We start from the raw sequence: 19,513 nt of genomic DNA on the forward strand, positions 1-19,513 counted from the left end.
CTCTATTAGAGATGAGATTTTATTTAAATATGAAATGCTCTAATATTTCAAAAGCTCTAAAGTGACACTTTAGATGAATATCATATTGTTTGTTAGATAAGTATACAGTCTCTTGATATCTGTCATATTGTAATTTGAGAAAAAGTATTAGATTCATGTGGCTTTTTTGGACTTATAGGAGGACAGAAAAATGAAATAAATCATCTTTTAAGGCCCGGTATTGTCCCTGATGTGTCAAGACAGGTTGCAAATTGAATTGAAAGTCATCCAAGGACATCCTGTTTCTGAATTTATGAAAATCAAGGGGAGAGGCTGTTACAGAAACCCAGTACTAACACCTCACCATGTGGGCCCCAGATCAATAATGTGCTTTGAGAGTTGCACAGTGTTGTTTGCAATCTTTTTAAAAGTCAGAAGTTCTTTGGGAATGCTTACCGCATTCATAACTTTTGTAAACATTCCTGTCATCTTTGCTCATGAACTTCCTGTTCTTTTACCCAGCATATTTTCCTAGAAATATTTGTTTTCTCTCACATAATAATGAATAGCAGAATGTGAGCAGATGAAACTGAGTTTTGCCAACCTACGGACTTTTCCTATTGTCGTAGAGGAGTGTTTTTCCAGTTTTTGTTGGAATTCTTCGTCCTCAATAAGCATCTGAATGTCTGGAGAGTCTTTTAAATGACTAATGTGATTTTCTGTGCCTTATTTTTTGAGATGATCATTTTTTATTCACATAGAAGCGATCGTTTGGCCCCTTCTAGAATCTTCTCTAAATATCACCAATGTGTCAAATGAAAGAAAAACAGGCTTACTTGGATTTCTTGCCTTTTTCAATAAATTACGGTTGCAGGCAGTGCCAGCCTACCGTGTCCCCTCACAGTGAGACAGCACCAATTCCGGTCCCTACTCAGATAAGGAATTATCAGCGCATAGAGCAGAATCTTACATCTACTGCCAGCTCTGGCACAAATCTGCACGGTTCTCCAAGGTAAGCTAGCGTTCTCTTTTCTTCCTTTTCTTTTAAAAAATGTGTTGTTATTATTCAAAGATCTGTTACTTTCCGGGGCACCTGGCCGGCTCAACTGGTGGAGCATGCGACTCTTGATCCGGGGGTTGTAAGTTCAAGCCCCACGTTGGGTGTCAAGATTACTTAAAATTAAAATCTTTAAAAAAAAACAAAACAAAACATTGTATCCTTAGAAATAGGAAAGAGACTGCATCCATAAATTGGTACAAAATGTTTTTGAAAATAATCAAAATCAAAAAGACCTCTTGGATGTTATAAAATATAACTGAAATAGATAAAAATAAATGTTGGAAGACAAAGTTGAGGCCGTATCTGAAATAGGTGAATCAAATAAAGAAGGTGGAAACTATGAATAAAATATATTCTTCAGGGGTGCCTGGGTGGCTCAGTTGCTTAAATATCTCTTTCTCTCTCTCTCTCTCTTTTTTTTTTTTTTTTTTTTTTTTAATTTTTTTCCAACGTTTTTTATTTATTTTTAGGACAGAGAGAGACAGAGCATGAATGGGGGAGGGGCAGAGAGAGAGGGAGACACAGAATCGGAAACAGGCTCCAGGCTCCGAGCCATCAGCCCAGAGCCCGACGCGGGGCTCGAACTCACGGACCGCGAGATCGTGACCTGGCTGAAGTCGGACGCTTAACCGACTGCGCCACCCAGGCGCCCCGTCTCTCTCTTTTTTTTTAATGTTTGTTTATTTTTGAGAGAGGGCAAACGTGAGCCTGGTGGGGCAGAGAGAGACAGACAGAGGATCTGAAGTGGACTCTGTGCTGACAGTGGTGAGCCTGATGCAGGGCTCGGACTCAGGAGCCACCAGATCATGACCTGAGCCAAAGTCGGATGCTCAACCAACTGAGCCACCCAGGCACCCCCAGGTGTCTGTCTCTTGATCTCAGTTCAGATCTTGATCTCAGGGTCATGAGTTCAAGCCCCACACTGGGCTCCACACTGGGCTCCACACTGGGCTCCACACTGGGCATGGAGCTTACTTAAAAACAAAAAAAAAGAAAAAATCTTCAAGTGTTAATTAATGTAGACATTCCAGAAAGAACAAGTAAAATGGTGAAGAAGAAAATTTCCAGGAAATAATCAAGAGAAATTTTTCCAGGATTGGAGAACACAAGATTTTAGGTTAAAAGGGCCCACCTAATGTAGAGCTCAGTGAGTGGAAGAAGATTCATAGGATGTAAACTGAGAAAACGTCTACAAAGAGCATTTTGGCAGTATCTGTGAAGATTATTAACGGATGTATCTTTTGAACCCAGCACTCGATAACTTCTGGCAATTTATTCTATGGATATACAGTCCTTGCCTGTGTATGAAATTACATATGCACAGGTCGTTAATTGTTACAATAGCAAAGGATGAGAAGTAAGCCAAGTTCCCACCAGTAAGTGACTGCTGTAAGGTCCACCTGTGACAACAGAGCACCTTCCATAAAAAGAGGAAGGAAGCTCTCTGTGCACTAAGGTAGAAACATTTCCAAGGTATTTTATAAAATGAAAAAAGCAAAGTGATAACAGGATTAGCAGTGGTTTTCAAAGTGTGGTTCATGTGTGGCTCCCTTCCAGAAGGTCCATGAGGTCAAACCTGTTTTCATAATGATACTGGGACATCGTTTGCTTCTCTCACTGTGTGGACATGCACTGATAGTGCAAAAGCAATGACGTGCAAATTGCTGGTGCCTTAAAATGCATCACGGTGGTGGCACCCAACCACACTGTGAGTTTTTGTATATTTTGCCACCGGCACTGTGGTACCAAGGAATGTCTTTAATGAAGCCTGCAAAGTTATTATTTCTCTTTGGAAATCGCCACCTCGAGTGGCATGTGGGCATAAAGCACTGTTGCAGCAGATTGGAGGAGTTCTCTTAAGGAGAAGCTCTCGTGTGATTCAGTTGCAAGCTGAACCATAGCCCCTTTTTCACGGAACACCGTGTTTTCGTGAAAGAGCAACTGACAAACTCCAGCTGTGGGCGTCTGGCGGCTCATGAGCCAAGTCTGCCACCACCTAGAAAATAAGTATCGTGAAATGTGAGCTCTTGAGCAAAAATTAAGAGTTTTTGAAAACTCTTGATTCACTACTGTGATCTTGACAGCTTCTGCTATGCCTTGACAGCCACTTCTGTTAAGGTTTGTGGTGATATTTTGGTATGAATGTGACTTTTTGATACCCTGTGATGTGGTCGACATTTGGAATACCAACCAACATTTTTCAAGTGACCGAATGTTTAAAAACCATGCATAGATAAAATACCCAGTCCAGGGGCTCCTGGGTGGCTTAGTTGGTTGAGCGTCCGACTTCGGCTCAGGTCATGATCTCGTGGTTCGTGAGTTCGAGCTCCGTGTCGGGCTCAAAAGAACGAGATCCAGTCCAAGTACAAGGGACTTTGCAAAAGATTAGAGTCTAATGTAATGGAGTACAAGATTTCATTGAAGTAGTTTCAGATTCTACATTGCAGCTAATCTTTTTTAAATGTCCATTTGCTGAGTTTTGGTATATTATCAAAGATGAGCATCACAATTATTTGAAAAGGCTACCGAAATATTCTTTCTTTTTTTGAGGAGGAAGGCTGTATAAGGCTGTATTTTCTTCATGTACATCCCCCCATATGTACTGTGTTACATAAAAGATTGAATGCAAAAACCAGTATGAGAATCCAACTGTCTTCTATTGAGCCAGATATAAGAGATCTGAAAAGATGTAGAACAATGCCATGCTTCTCATGAATGTATTTTATTTGCAGGATATAATTAATTTTCATAATCTTATGTTACATGTAATAAGTTTGTTACTTTTAATAAATTACTAGTTACAAAATTTTTTCAGTTTTAACTGAAATATTTACATACAGTAAATATCAATAGCTATAAGTTGAATGAACAAAAACTCTGGGATATTCAGTAATTTTTAGGAGTATAAAGGGAACCTCAAACCAAAAAAAATTGAAAATAGTTAAATCAAGATGGAAGTAAGATTTGATTTCCAGTCTGTTTGCTTGTGTGTAAATTAAGGAATTCTGGAAGGATATGTTAGAAGCTGGAAATAATGGTAACCTTTGGAGTAGGATTGAGGAAATGTTGAGAATCCGGCAGACAGGGTACAGGATGGGAGGGAGACTTCACGCCATGTAATTTCATACATTTTACATTTGTTCCATGTGACCATACCATATATTTTAAAAAATTCTGGGTAGCTCGGTTGGTTAAGCGTCTGACTCTTGGTTCCGGCTCAGGTCATGATCTCACAGTTTCATGAGTCCGAGCCCCACGTCGGGCTCTGTGCTGACGGCGTGGAACCTGCTTGGGACTCTCTCTCTGCCCCTCCCCCACTTGCTCTGTCTCCGTCTCTCTCAAAAAAATAAACTTTTAAAAAAGAAAATTCTATTCCATGGCAGGTTGTCAGGAAGTTTTAGAAAGAAAAAAAAAAAAAAAAAAACAAGACAGAAATAGAGTCCTAGAACCTGCCAGAGAGGGAACAATTTTATTTTTCTTTTCAGATCTGCAGCGGTACGAAGGTCTAACACCAGCCCTATGGGCTTCCTCCGGCTGGGATCCTGCTCCCCGGCACCAGCAGACACAGTGCAGACAGTTGGACGGAGACTCTCCACTGGGTCTTCCAGACCTTATTCACCTTCCCCTTTGGGTAAGGAGAGCAAAGCTGTTGTTTTCAACTTTTTTTATTCGCTCTGACAAATCTGACGTGACGCTCTTTATGTCAGTCGTGACGGTGGCTCGCGACGACAGTGACTCTCAGCTGATGGGGAGCCATATCCTTCCCCCAGCTCCACCCTACACCTGGCCCCCGCCTGAGCATCTCTGTGTAAATTTGTTAGGACCGCTACTGGAAATGTAATAATAAATGAGCCTTATGGATAAAAAGTCTCTCCATTGGGCTTGGGCTGTAAACACACAACATCAGAAACCCTAGAGGAAAGTACATGAAAGGCCTACCCACTCAGCACTCCGATTTACGAGGATTAGAAGACAATAGTGTACCTTGCGTGCTGGCTCGTGTTCTCCAGAGGCCTCCCAGCTCTGGGAGGAAGATGGTAGCGGCTTCGTCACGGATCTTTCCACCTCTCGTGGAAACCATACGCAGGGCAAGGGGAACGCTAGAACAAGCAGGGACGCAGCAGCAGCAACAAACCAAAAAGCGAACCTTAAACCACAGTTTCGGTGGAATCGAGAGGGAAAGTGCTCCAACTTCAGGATATAAGCAAGAGAGAGGCCAAAGCCGCTGAGGTGGCAGAGTGCGTGAGAGACCTCACCGGTGTGGTGGGGAGGGGCAGGGGATGCAGAGAGGGCCCGGGCAGCAGGTCTTAAGGCCTCATGGTGCAGATCCCAAACTTGCCTCCCCCCCCACCCCCGCAAGGTATATGAATGTATTTATGTATTTTTTACTTCTAAAAGAAGAGGGCCCCACCCTCAGGCAAAACTGCTGGAGTAAGAGTGAGGGCACGCGAGGAAATTTCAGGAGGAGGCGGAGTGAGAAGGATGGAAGTGGTGCCCAGGAGCCCTGATTCAAAAAAACACAAAACCATAATGATAATGTTTTTGAAAATTTACTTCTCCACCTCACCTGCAATGGTTTTGAGGCTGTTTCTTAGCTGAAAAATCTTCCCCGAACAAAATCCTGGCCCTCCTTCACCCCCTCAGCAGCGCTTGGGGCACTTCAGGGTCTCCGGAGACAAGGTCCAAGCCTTATGCTTGCACTCAAGGAAAAGGCCCTTCCTCGGGACCTAAGCGTCGCCTGCCCGCGTAGTTACCGAGTCAGTGCCTTTTTGTTTTTATAGACCCATGTCTCCTGTCTGCTTAAACTCCCTGGGCCTTCTCAGCGCTTCCTCCTGTTAGTTTGGGTTCTCAGAGGTAGATGCAGAGAAGGTAGCTGCAGGAACGTGCCAGAGTGACTTGGGAGACGCCTGTGATGGATCTGGGGTCGGGGGGCAGCAGGAATCTGGGGGAGCCCCCTCAGATCACCTTGCAGGTCTGACTCCTGGGAGGGGGAGAGGAAGCTAGGAGGCGTGGGCGGGGGCGTCTTGACTAGCGTGAGCTCTCGGAACCTTTTAGCCAGGCCCAAGGGGCGTCCCCAAACACTGCATTGTCCAGGTTCCCTGACCTGCTGGAATGACCTGAATTAGTGCCTCGCCCACATGCGGTTGGTCACTGTCTGGGAGCAGCCCTGGGGAACTGGCCTTGTCAGGAGCCTCAGGGATGGGGTGGGTGCAGAGGGACAGCAGCTGGGCTGTGAGTCAGCTGTGCCCCCTGCGGCTCCACCCGCCTCAAACACGGCAAGCTCTTGGTACTTCTCTGTCTTAACTGACCTACCTGTTAACAGGCTTTAATTTGTTTACGTGGCTTCCTTTCCTGGTGATCTTGTTTCAAGGCAGAGTATAGCGTGCCCAGCACCCAGCACATGGGTCGCTCAGTAAGTGTCAGCAGAAATAAATCTCTGCCTAATCAAATTTTGTGAACTATGATGTACTGTGCAATTTGTGCATGTGTTACCTGTTTCCGTCCTTCGTTGGTTTTGAATCATTTCTCCTTTTCCCCATTTCCCCGTTCATAGTTGGTACCATTCCTGAGCAATTTAGTCAGTGCTGCTGTGGGCATCCTCAGGGTCATGAATCCAGGAGTAGAAACTCATCAGGTAGGAAATATATTTGGTGTACTAATAATTTTAATCCTGTTGTAAGTGGATTTGTGTTATGTTTCTCTAGTCTTATCAAAAGAATAGAACTGGCATGAAATATTTTATCTGTTATCCTACTGTTTAGAATCTTGGTCTAATATGTTTTAGCGTATCATCCAATCCACAAAGTATTTCTCTTTGGGTAGATGATTCTTTTATGAAAGTAAGTCTTGGAAGTTAAGTAACTGAGCTAAATTTTGGTCATCGTCACAAAGATCATGAAAATCAATCTAGAAAATGAAATTTCATTGTTTTGATTACTATTCTAGATAAGAGCTACCTGAGATAAGCAGGAAATAGAGATGTTTATTTGCTTTATTATATAATATGTATATGCCTGAAAAGATGTGTGTAAATCACACTTTTGTAAGTCAAGTTTTATTGTATGTGCATTTGAAGAGTTGGCCAATTAAAGGAATCCTGTGGTACTTAGAATATCACTCTTTTCTTAGTTCTTCATATTTTATGTTTCCCTCAAAATAAGTCTTAGGTAACTTTCTCCAAATCATAACATTTTGCTGTTAATTTTATTTACTTGTGTGTATATATGTGTACATACGTACACATGGGTATGTATACGTGCACATACACACACACATACACACGGCAGTGCCCAGTTCTGAAAGATAAAATCCCAGATTTAGGAAGAGAGTAAGCTAGGAGTGGGCAGCAGTAGCAAAAGCTCTAATTTCTTTTGGGGAAGATGATGGTTATGGGTCACCAAGGAGATTTATAGATCCTTGGCATTATTGGTGGTAGTGTGGCTTGCAAGAAGCTCCGAAGAATTTGTAACTGAAGCTCCAGGCTTACGTAGTAGACCTTAAATTGGCCACAACAAGGTTTGTGTGGAGAATTCTCTTGCTGCTGCCAACTGTTTACCATATCAAAGCCCCATTTCGGGGCACCTGGGCGGCTCAGTGGCTTGAGCATCTGACTCTTGATTTCAGCTCAGGTCATGATCTCATGGTTTGTGGGATCAAGCCCCACATCAGGCTCTATTCTGACAGCCTGGAGCCTGCTTGACATTCTCTCTCTCCTCTCTCTCTGCCCCTCCCCTGCTCATGCTCATATGTGTGTGCTCACTCTCTCAAAGAAAACCCCAAAAAGATCCTATTGATACGGTGTGCTCTTGATATGGTGTGCCCTTAAGAGGCAAGGATCTGTGGACAAGTGTTTTCTTTGTAGAGAATATGGACTCTTTAGGTTATAAGTGAATTTCACTAATGAAACTGATAAAAAATGAATTATCCATAAAAAAGTGAATTAGCTTGTTATTTTTAGACAAGTAAAATAAAATCCTAGAAAACTGTATTATCTAATTTTATATATATATCTCCCCATATCTAAAGGGTTATTCTGGGTTGCTTTGAAAGGTTTCTTTTAGCTGCTACGTGAGAAAAGAGAATAATTACATTGGTATCCCCAAAGTATATATTCATATAAAGAGTAGGAATCATTTTGTTCAATGTAGGTTTTTGTAGTTTTAATTAACTTTAACAATTTATGATATAGTTCTCTTTTGTGCTAGTCAGACTATACATTAATCTGAGTTATTTGCTAGCTGCTGATAAAAACAGCCAACATACCCATCATCAACTTCTATCTCCTGAGAATCCCAATGACTGTGGGCTTGTTACTGTTTTGTAAAAGATGCTTGAAAATAGTCTCTTGCCAAATAAACAGTTTTTTAAATAGCTCCTGAAAAATATGACATTTGTTAGAATTCTCACTTTAAGAATTGTCTTCTTAACCGTTAAGTTTTGCCCCACACTTTGGGTGAACATTGGCTGCGTTCTTGGCAGGTTCTCCAGTGCCACAGGCCCAGTCACCACAGTCTCTCCTGTTGGGTGCTAGATTGCAGAGCGCCCCTACCCTCACTGACATCTACCAGAACAAGCAGAAACTCAGAAAGCAGCACTCGGACCCTGTGTGCCCATCCCACGCTGGGGTTGGGTACAGCTACTCACCTCAACCCAGTCGGCCCGGTGGCCTTGGAACCTCTCCCACCAAGCACATGGGGTCCTCTCCTCGGAGTTCAGACTGGCTCTTTAAAACTCCTTTACCAACAATCATTGGCTCTCCTACTAAGGTATGTTTGTTAAACTCTTTTGTCAGTGTTAGGACTTTGTTAAATTAGCGTTTGTTAAATGGAGCATCGAGTGCCGGATGTTGAGCCAAGGTTCAGCAGTAGACCACAAGAGAAATTGAAATAGAGAATTCCATTCCTCTGTCTTGGCAGACGTACCTGGCATGCCTCGAGAGGCCACACGGGGACGTCAAGGCAGGTGCAGACGGAGAGAGACAGGACCTGGGGCACATGCCTTTATTAGGGTTCATGGATCGAGTTCTTTGGGGTTCCTGAGCTAAATTGGCCAATTAAAACCAAAAGAATGAGATTCTGGTAAGCTCCACAGGAGTCTTATCTATGGGACATATAAGGGGAAAGCCTGGGGGAGACTTTTGACGACCAGGGCTGTCGGAGGAGTCCTATCCAGAACTTACATTTCCTTGTGACTGTGCAAACCGCTGTCTAGGTCACAAGCTTACATGAGGGGCTCAAGGTCATTTAAGGTCCTGCAGGCCATTTGGCCACACAAATTGAATGCAGAGGCAGCAATACTGTGGAGTAGCCCAGCTGAACTCTTGACAGTAGGTCATGAGCTAGTGTATGGTATAGTTAAGTACAGTAGTCCTTACCCCCAGGGGATATGTTCCAAGACCCTCAGTGGACAGCTGAAACCACAGACAGTACTAAACCCTATATGTACTGTTTTTTTCTTATGTACACATACTTACGATAAAGTTAAATTTATAAATTAGGCACAATAAGAGATTAATAATAGCTAATAACAAAAGGGAACAGTTACATATGCTGTAATAAGAGTTATATGAATGTGATATTTCTCTCTCTCTCTCTCTCTCTCTCTCTCTCTGTGTGTGTGTGTGTCTCAGAATACCATACTGTGGTCACTACAGTGGGATGTGATGATGTGAGATGATAAAATGCCTGTGTGTTGAGATGAAGTGAGGTCAGTGATATAGGTGTTATGATGCAGTGTTAGGCTACTGCTGACCTTCTGATGATACCTCAGAAGGAGGATCATCTATTCCAGACCAAGGTTGACCGCGGGAAACAAAACCACGGATAGGGAGACTCTTGTACACTAGGGAAAAGATTCGTGGTGAAAACAGCTACAATTTAATGAACACTTGCTGGGTGCCAGGCACAGTCTTAGTTTAGGCACAGTCTAAAGCCACTTTACTTCCTGAATGCTTTATACACATGATCCTACTTAATCCCAGAGAAAGGAAATTGAGGCTACAGGGTATGAACCAACTGTCCAGGAGTGGAAGAGCCAGTGTGTGAACCTGGGTCTGACTTGTGCTTCTGAGCGCCGCACCGCGCAGCCTGACAACTCTGAATGCTGCCCGCATGGTAGTAACTCGCTTCCACATGTTTCTTCCTCAGACCACAGCTCCTTTCAAAATACCTAAAACACAAGCGTCTTCCAACCTGCTAGCCTTGGTTACTCGTCATGGGCCTTCTGAAGGGCAGTCTAAAGATGGGAGTGACCCACGGGAATGCTCTCATTGTCTCTTAGTACAAGGAAGTGAGAGGCAGAAGTCTGAGCAGCAGAACAAGGCAGTGTTTGGCAGGTAAAAGACAGCATTTCCTTCCAGCCTTTGATATGAAAACTGTAATGGTACATATATTTCTGGTATAAAGACAACCAGACCAAATTGGGTTAGTAGCTGGTTTATGCCACACGGTTAATAATATGAACTGTGTACCCTTAGAATCTCTGAAAACCTACAGGTGCTTCCTGCAACTGTGAATACAGAGCTCTCACTGAATTTCCTGAATGTTCTATCTCTGCTTTTTGTTTATTTCAGTTATTGAAGTTCATCTCTGCCTTGAATTGTTTGGTATCTATTTTTTGTCTCCTTCTTCTCTGACTTCCCGTTAACCCTTTTGTGGCTTGGCTTAAATCCCCCTTATTATTTAAATGTCTGGATTTTTAAAGTATACTTTTACCGTTATTAACGCCATTCTTCTTTTTAGGTCTGTCAGTACTGGGAAATTATCAGATCAACAAGTAAAGATACCTTTAGGTGGACATCAGGGCAGCACGGACAGCTTAAATACAGAACGACCAATGGATATAGGTAAGACAAATGTGGTTTCTTTTTAGGCAGGTAATTTGTGAGTGCATGCGTTGGTTTCCTATAATTGCTGCCACAGATTAACCACAAGCGTGTAGCTTAAAACAACATAAATGTGTTATCGTACATTTCTGGAGGTCAGAGGTCTGCAGTGGGTCTTACTGGGCTAAAATCAGTGTGTTGACAAGGCTGCATTTCTTCCGGAGGCTCTAGGGGGGAATGCATGTCCTTGCCTTTTCCAGCATCTAGAGACTGCCCTCAGTCCTTGTTTGGATCCCTTCCCATTGGGGACCAGTCTAGACTCTGACCTTCTGCCTCCCTATTCTACCTTTAAAGGATGCTTGTGATTACATTGGACCCACTGGATAATCCAGGATAATCCCTTTATTCTAAGGCCAGCCGATTAGCAATTTCGGTTCTATCTGCAACTTTAATTACCCTTTGCCATTTAACGTAGCCTACTTACGGTTTCCAGGCATTAGAACATGGCCATCTTTGGCTGTGTGGGAGGGCAAGAGAAAGTAATGATTTCACCTGTCTGCTTCTGTTGACTCTTCATGAACCTACTGACCCAGATTTCTTCACCCACTCCTGTCATTTCATCTTCTTTCTCAGCACAACAAGATAGGGGCTCGTTAGGTATCTTGATGATCAACAGCTAGGAGTCAGAAGGAATTCTGGCCCAAGATTGGGTTATGTTGGTAGGATAATACTGGCCAAAGGGAGCTTAAATACACATATGCTCTTGAGCATTTCTTCTACTGTGAGTAGATCCTATAAAAAACGTAGGTCACTGAGATCCCCTGGCCTTTTCATAGTTGTTTCAGGGACTGTTGTGTCCACAGACTCACCTCTAGATTACTTGGACTGCTTGTCAAAAAAATAAAAACAAAGGGCAGGTTGCAGACCATAACCCAGACTTTTTAATCACATTTTCTGGGAATGGATTCTAGGATTCTGTATTTTTAATGAGCTCCCCACGTGATTATTATATACACTTAAATTTGAGAATCACTGTTGTAATCTCTTTGTTCTGGTTTTCTCTAGAATTTTTTTATTGACTCTCCCATTAGGAGAAGGAAATATTTCCAAAGAAGGAAATATCTGGATCATCAGATATCTGATTGAACATGGTTTCTAATCCAAAGAGAATGCTCCACTCTTTTCTTGCTTGCATGGTTTCTGAAGAGAAGTCCGATGTAATTCTTACCCTTGTTCCTCTATAGGTGAGGTGTTTTTTTCTTTGGCTTCTTTCAAGATTTTTTGCTTTGTCTTGATTCTCTGTAGTTTGAATATGATAGGTCTAGGTATAATTTTTTTGGTACTCATCTTGGTGTTCTCTGAGCTTCCTGGGATCTGTGGTTTGGTCTGTCATTACTACTTCATATATTTCTTCTATTCCTTTCCCTTTTTCTTCCCCTCTGATATTCCCATCATGTATATGTTATACTTTTGTAGTTGTCCTACAGTTCTTGAATATTCTGTTTTTGTTTTTGTGTTCCTTCTTCTTTGTATTTGCTTTCCAATTTTGGAAGTTCATGTTGACATATCTTTAAGCTAACTGATTCTCTCCTCAGCCATGTCCATCTACTGATGAGCTCATCAAATGCATTATTCATTTCTGTTTTGATGATTTTGATGTATAATGTGTCCTTTTGATTAGAGTTTCCATCTCTCTGCTTATATTATCCATCTATTCTTACATGTTGTTTGCTTTTTCCATTAGAGTCCTTAGCATATTAATCACAGTTATTTTAAACTTCTAATCTGATAATTCCAATCTGCTATTTGTGAGTCTGGTTCTGATGGTTACCCTGTCTCATCAAACTAGTTTTACCTTTTAGCTTCTCTTTTAATTTTTTTGTGTGTGAAAGCCTGACATGATATATTGGATAAAAGGAATTGAGTTAAATAGTATGAGGTTTTTCGTTTTTCTGGCTAGGAGTTAGCCTATGCTTAGTTTTTCCTGTACCTGTAGGTGTCAGGCTAAACTTTTCTCTGTTGTTTTTGAGTTTCCCTAGATACCCTTCCTTAAATAACATCCGACCCTTGGCTAACTATATATTTTCTCCTAAGAGTTTTATATCTTAGCTCTTACATTTAGATCTGTGATCTGCTCTGACCTATTTCTTGTGGATGATGTGATGTAGGAGTCCAACTTCATTCTTTTGTGTGTGGATATTCAGTGGTTCCTGCACTATTTATTGAAAACATTATTCTCTCTTCCATTGAATTGTTTTGCCAGCCTTGTAAAAAATCTATTGACTATAAATGCATTTATTTCTGGACTCTTAATTCTATTATATCAATCTATATGTCTGTTATTATGCTGGTACCATACTGCCTTGATTACTATAGCTTTATAGTAACCAAGGAAATGTGAGTCCTCCCCCTTTGTTCTTTTCCAAGATTGTTTTGGTTATCCTGGGTCCTTGAGTTTCCAATATGAATATTAGCATCACCTGCTAAGATGAAATTTTTCCCTTGATTCACATGCTTTAACATATGAAAATCAATTAAGGTAATACATAACACTCAATATGCTAGGAATAGAAGTGAGTTTACTCACCTGATAAACCCACAACTAACATCATACTTAATGATGAAAGATTGAATGCTTTTCCCCCAAGATCAGGAACAAGACAAAGATATTTGCTGTCATCACTTCCATTTTACATCGCATCAGTGGCTTTTGCCAGGGCAACTTGGCAAAAATGACTACAACAATACAACAAACAAACAAAACACCCAGTTTGGAAAGGAAGAAATAAAATGACCTCTATTCACAGATGGCGTGATCCTGTATATAGAAAATCCCAAGTAATCCACTAAAAAACTATTTGAACTAATAAATAAATTCAGTAGCATGACAGGGTATAAGATCAATATCCAAAAATCCACTGTATTTCTTAGACACTGGCAAGAAACAATCTGAAAATGACATTAAAAAAACAATTCTATGTAAGATACCATCAGAAATAAAACACTTAGGGGGCGCCTGGGTGGCTCAGTTGGTTGAGAGTCCGACTTCAGCTCAGGTCACAATCTCACAGTTGGTGGGTTCGAGCCCCGCATCAGGCTCTGTGCTGACTGCTTGCTCAGAGCCTGGAGCCTGCTTCGGATTCTGTGTCTCCTCCTCTCTCTGCCCCTCCCCTGCTCACGCTTTGTCTCACTCTGTTTCTCAAAAATAAATAAATGCAAAAAAAAAAAAATTTTTTTTAAATACTTAGAAATAAATTTAATAAAAGGATAAAACTTTTATTCTGAAAGTTACAAAGCACTGATAAAATAAATTAAAGAAGACCTAAATATGGAAAGAAACCCATGTTTATAGATCAGAAGACTTACTATTGTTAACTCCCCAATTGATCTATAGATTGAATGAAACCCCTGTATGTGACAGGTCATTTTTCTCTTGCTGCTCCCAAAGTTGTCTCCTCGTCTTCAGTTTTTGCTGTTTTACTCTGATGTATCTGGGTGTGGATTTCTTTGACTTTATCTTACTTTGAGTCTGTTGAGCTTCTTGGATATACAGATTAATGTTTTTCTTCAAACCTGAGAAATTTTCAGCCACCATTTACTTGGATTTTTTTTTTTTTTTTTTTTTTTTTTTTTTTTGTCTCTCCTCTCCTCCTGGTGCTTCCATCATGCATATAATACACACTATGCATAGGTACCCATAATGGTGTCTCATAGCTCTTTGAGATTCTTTTCTCTTTTCTCCTGATGCTTCAGATTGCACAGTCTCTGTAGGTTTATCTTCAAGCTGATGGATTTTTTTTCTTCTGCCAATTCAGATCTGCTGTTGAACCCCTGTAGTGAATTTTTAATTTCACTTATTCTTTTTAACTCCTGAATTTGCATTTGGGGTTTTTCTTAATAATTTCTCTGTGTATTCCTATTCTTTATTTAAGGAGACATTAATGTCATACTTTAAATTTTTTTTCTTGGGGCGTGTGTGGCTCAGTTGGTTAAGCGTCCGACTCTTGATATTGGCTCAGGTCATGATCTCACAGTCATGAGATCAAGCCCTGCATTGGGCCCTGTGCTGGGTATGGAGCCTGCTTGAGATTCTCAATCTCTGTCATCCTCTGCCCCTCCCCAGCTTGCACATGCTCTCTCTCAAAAACATTTTTTTTTTCTTGAGTATAGTTGACATACAATGTTACATTAGTTTTGGATATACAACATAGCAATTCAACATCTCTATACATTATGCTCTGGTCACCATAAGTGTAACTACCATCGGTCACCATAAATGCTATTACAATATCATTTACTCTCTTCCTTATGCTGTACCTTTTATTCCCATGACTTACTCATTCCGTAACTGGAAGCCTGTATCTCCCTTTCCCCTTCACCCATTTTGCCTTTCCCCCTACCCTTCCCCTCTGGCAACCATCAGTTTGTTCTTTGTATTTGTAGGTCTGATTCTTCCTTTGTGTTTATTCGTTTTGTTTTTCGGGTTCCACATATGAATAAAATCATTTGGTGTTGTCTTTCTCTGTCTGACTTGTTTCATTTAGGCAAAATACCCTCCAGGTACATCCATGTTGTCACAGATGGCAAGATGCCAATCCTTTTTTATGGATGCATAGCATTCCACTGTATAGATAACACACACACACACACACACAACACACCATTTTCTTTATCTAGCCATCTGTTGATGGACACTTATGTTGCTTCCATATCTTTGCTATTATAAATAATGCTACAATAAACATAGGGTGCATATATCTTTTTGGTTTAAAAAAATTTTTTTAAATATTTATTTTTGAGAGAGAGAGTGAGCATGGACAGGGGAGGGGCAGAGAGAGAGGGAGATAGAGAATCTGAAGCAGTTTCCGCACGGTCAGCACAAAGCCCCATGTGGGGCTCCATCCCACAAACTGTGAGGTCATGACCTGAGCCAAAGTTGGACACTCAACTAAGGCGCCCAGGTGGCCCACATAAATCTTTTTGAATGAGTGTTTTCATTTTGCTTGGGAAAATACCTAGGAGTGGAATTATTGGACCATAGGGTAATTCTATTTTTAATTTTTTGAGGAATCTTCATACTGTTTTCCACAGTGGCTGCACCAGTTGACATTTCCACCAGCAGTGCGTGAGGGTGCCTTTTTCTCCACGTCTTCACTAACACTTGTTATTTCTTGCATTTTTTTTTTATTTTAGCCATTCTGACAAGTGTAAAGTTTTCCTTTACTTTTTAAAGTATGGTTTCCTTTAGTTATTTGGAGATGTTTAAAAGTGCTCCTTTGAAGTCGGCTAATTTTGACATTTGAGCCCTCTCAAGGGCAGTTTCTGTTTGTTTTTCTTCATGTGTGTGGTCACTCTTTTTTTAAAAAAATTGTTTCTTAATGTTTGTTTATTTTTGAGAGACAGAAAGAGTACGAGTGGGGGAGGGACAGAGAGAGAGAGGGAGTGGGAGACAGAACCCGAAGCAGGCTCCAGGCTCCGAGCTGTCAGCATAGAGTCCAACGTGGGGCTCAAACCCACAAACCGCAAGATCATGACCTGAGCCAAAGTCGGACGCCCAACCAACTGAGCTTCCCAGGCGCCCTATGTGTGGTCACTCTTTACTGTTTATTTGCACATACCACATTTTTATTGTTGAAAACCAGACATTTTATATAATAGTTCTGTAGCAGTTCTGAATTCTGACTCCTCCAGTCCCTTACCCTTTGGCTTGTTGTTTTGGGCTTAATGTGTTTAGTCTTGTCTGGACTCTTCCCGTGAAATCTGTAGGCCTGGTAGTGTGAACCCTCTGGTGTCGGTCTTCGGAGAGCAAGCTTTGGCCATGTGTACACTTGCCCTGGGATGACGGTGGCTTTGACGGGGCTCTCTTCCACTCTTTCTTTGGTCTCTCAGGCTCTCCCTCTGTCGGTACCACAGCCAACTGGTGGGCCCTGCGGCTTGCCCTCCGAGGGCTCTATTTTTGACAAATCGTGTTGGGTGTGAATTGTTCCGGTCTTGTCTGATTAAATGCTGGCCCTTTTGCAGAAGTAGTCTTTGAAGCCAGTCTTCTTTCAGCCTCGTTCTGACCACAGGAGGGCTCTTCTTAGCTGTCTCTCTCCCTGGTTCTCTCTATTAACCTTCTAGATGGTCTGTTTGGTAGCTTGCTGCTCTCATGGAGCCAGTAGCCTCCTCATTTGTTTATCACCAAAATCTTCATTGTTTTTGACAGTGCACTCAGAGAACTTTCTCGTGATCTGTTTCAAATAAAGTCCATTTCCTTGGGGAGGATTTCAGAATTCTTCGTTCCGTGTCTCCACCACCGTGGAAAATTCTGGGCACCCTTCTCTAGAGCTGGGTGTGAGGATGCTGGCCCATTTCTTTCAGAGTGACTCCCTTGCTTTGTGACCTGGGTGCTGGGTGGGCTGGAAGCCCCTGGTCTTTTTGGCTTGCCTCTCTCTACCGGCCCGAGACCTCTGCTCGACAAGTGAACTGAGGTGAGGGCAGTAAAGCTCTAGCATTTCATCTACGCGCCCCGGTTCCACCCTCGGAGTGGGGGCTGGGTGGAGACACAGGTTCTTACCGAGATGTGGTAGATATTCTGGAATAAATGTTTCATTTCCTGCATGCCCTCAGGACATTTTGCAGCCGCTTTAAGTGGTTGTTTTTTGAGAAGTAATTTCCACCAGTTACGGTCGTGTCACCGAGGAGCAGGTCTGCGATGCCCCTCACACACTGCCCCTTCTGGGAGTGATTGCTCTGTGTGCTCTCTGCCAAAAGTCAGTCACTGGTTGTTGGGACCGTTTTTGAAAATAGCTTTTTTGAAAGAGCATATTATGTCTCGTTCTCCTTCACAAATAGATTTAAATTTATAGGTTGTGTAAGTTCTACACGAATATATGTTCTGATTTCAGTCCGAGTTTGTGGATGTGAAACCAGGTTTTTCTCCTTAAACAATATTTAGGCAGAAAATGCATATTTGATTATTTTTATTCTCTTTTTCTTTTCCATCTTCCACATGAGCTTTATTGTCAGCATTTGAAATTGCACATTTCTCTAATCATGAAATTTCCTTTTCTGAAAATAAAAACATAAGCCCTTAAGAAACAATAGGATCATTGGCCCTTAAAATATACCCATGATTATCTTTAAATACATGTATACCCAATAAAATAACATCATAACAGTGTTACAGAAAGAGAGTATCTGTGTCGTTTCGTACATCTTGTGTGACAATAGGTGCTATTTAATTGATTCCCACTTAACTGTTCCCTTACTCCCTAGAAGATTTTCATGAACTGTCTGTTCTGTTAATTAGATGCTTCAAGTTTGTCATGCTCTGTTGTGGATCACGGACACTGATGGCAATTCTTTTCTGTGTCTGGTTCAGTGTTTCTACTTTTAAATTTGTGATTTGCCTCCATCCTGTGACCTCAGAAATGTAATGTTTTCGAGATGCTTGGATGTGAAAGAGCTTTGGACGACTTCTGTTCATTCGCTTTAGTTTGGTGGAGAGGGACTTTTCTCCTCATCTTCCTTTAGCCCACGCTAAGCCCATCAGGCCCCTCTGACATTGGACCCACCTCACACCCCCCTGACAGACACACGGCTGCGGTTCCAAGGCGTGTGCTTCGACTCCACTCTCTCTCTCTTTTCAAGCTCTTACTCTGTGGAGACTCCTGTTCTTCCTTCAGCTTTACCTCACGTTTTTATTCTAAATACTTGGTTTCCACTTTTTCAAATGACCCTCAACAGGCATGACTGCAGGTCACATACTCTGGAAGTTCACGGAAGTGACTCTGCATCCAAGGCTTTGGGGTAAAGAAGATTCACAGCTGTGAAGAGATTACTACAAAACACTATTAGTGGAGACCTACGTTGCATTTCTGATTTTAAGAGTAATAAATGCTTATTGGAAAAGAAAACAACCCTGATATAAAAGTACAGGTCTCCCTATAATCCCAGCCCCCAAAAGAAACACTATCAAAACGATGTAACATCTTGTGACCTTTTCACCGTAGCCCCCGCAGGAGCTTGTGGTGTGGTACTGGCACCTCCCATAGGAACAGCAGCAAGTTCCAGGGCTGTCCTGTTCACTGTAGGATCTCCTCCACACAGTGCCACGGCCCCCACTTGTACCCATATGGTCCTTCGAACGAGAACAACCTCAGGTGAAGCATCGTCTTATTATGATTTTGGCTAGTGTTGGGAGCACAGTGTTCTGTTGATGGCTTAATGGTGTGGCTGAGCAAGTCCCTTGACCTCTCTGGACTTCAGTTTCTTTACCAATGACATGGAGATCATCATTGTCTTTACCTTAAAGGGTTGTAAGGTATGAATGGGACCTTATTTGTGGGAGGGGGAAACCTGATAAAATAAAAGTACTGTATATTTACAACATGCGATATTACAGCGATACAGTCGAAGTGCGACTTCTCCATGATGAAGCAGCTATGCCTATATGGTGCTTCTTAGCTTATATTAAAGGCTTAATTTAGTACGTTTAGTACATGTTTTGGAATGGTAGATGGTTGTCTGTCTTTGCTTTGTCCTTTTAGAAACCTGAGTCTTACCTTTTTTGTACCTTGGGCCCCAGTCTTTGCACTGAATCCTGTCTGCATTGAGACAGGTCAATAGATTGGTTTTATCATCCTCCATGCTCTACACGTAGGTCGTTA

The 19,513-nt window shown here is 41.8% G+C and overlaps 1 protein-coding gene across 3 annotated transcripts in view; it reads left to right on the top strand.

Moving 5' to 3' along the window:
* The window catches only part of ULK2 (unc-51 like autophagy activating kinase 2), an 84,781-nt gene that overhangs the window by 54,728 nt on the left and 10,540 nt on the right, over positions 1–19,513 (top strand). The window contains exons 15-21 of one of the 3 annotated variants that reach the window (XM_047831989.1): positions 854–991; positions 4,525–4,670; positions 6,594–6,674; positions 8,519–8,805; positions 10,186–10,373; positions 10,780–10,883; positions 18,857–19,006. In XM_047831989.1, coding sequence (XP_047687945.1) covers positions 854–991; positions 4,525–4,670; positions 6,594–6,674; positions 8,519–8,805; positions 10,186–10,373; positions 10,780–10,883; positions 18,857–19,006 — 1,094 coding nt within the window. The remainder of the gene's footprint in view (positions 1–853; positions 992–4,524; positions 4,671–6,593; positions 6,675–8,518; positions 8,806–10,185; positions 10,374–10,779; positions 10,884–18,856; positions 19,007–19,513) is intronic. The other 2 variants (XM_047831990.1, XM_047831991.1) reach the window with 2 other exon arrangements.

This window comes from Prionailurus viverrinus, chromosome E1 (genome assembly GCF_022837055.1).
Source record: "Prionailurus viverrinus isolate Anna chromosome E1, UM_Priviv_1.0, whole genome shotgun sequence".
NCBI lineage: Eukaryota > Metazoa > Chordata > Mammalia > Carnivora > Felidae > Prionailurus > Prionailurus viverrinus.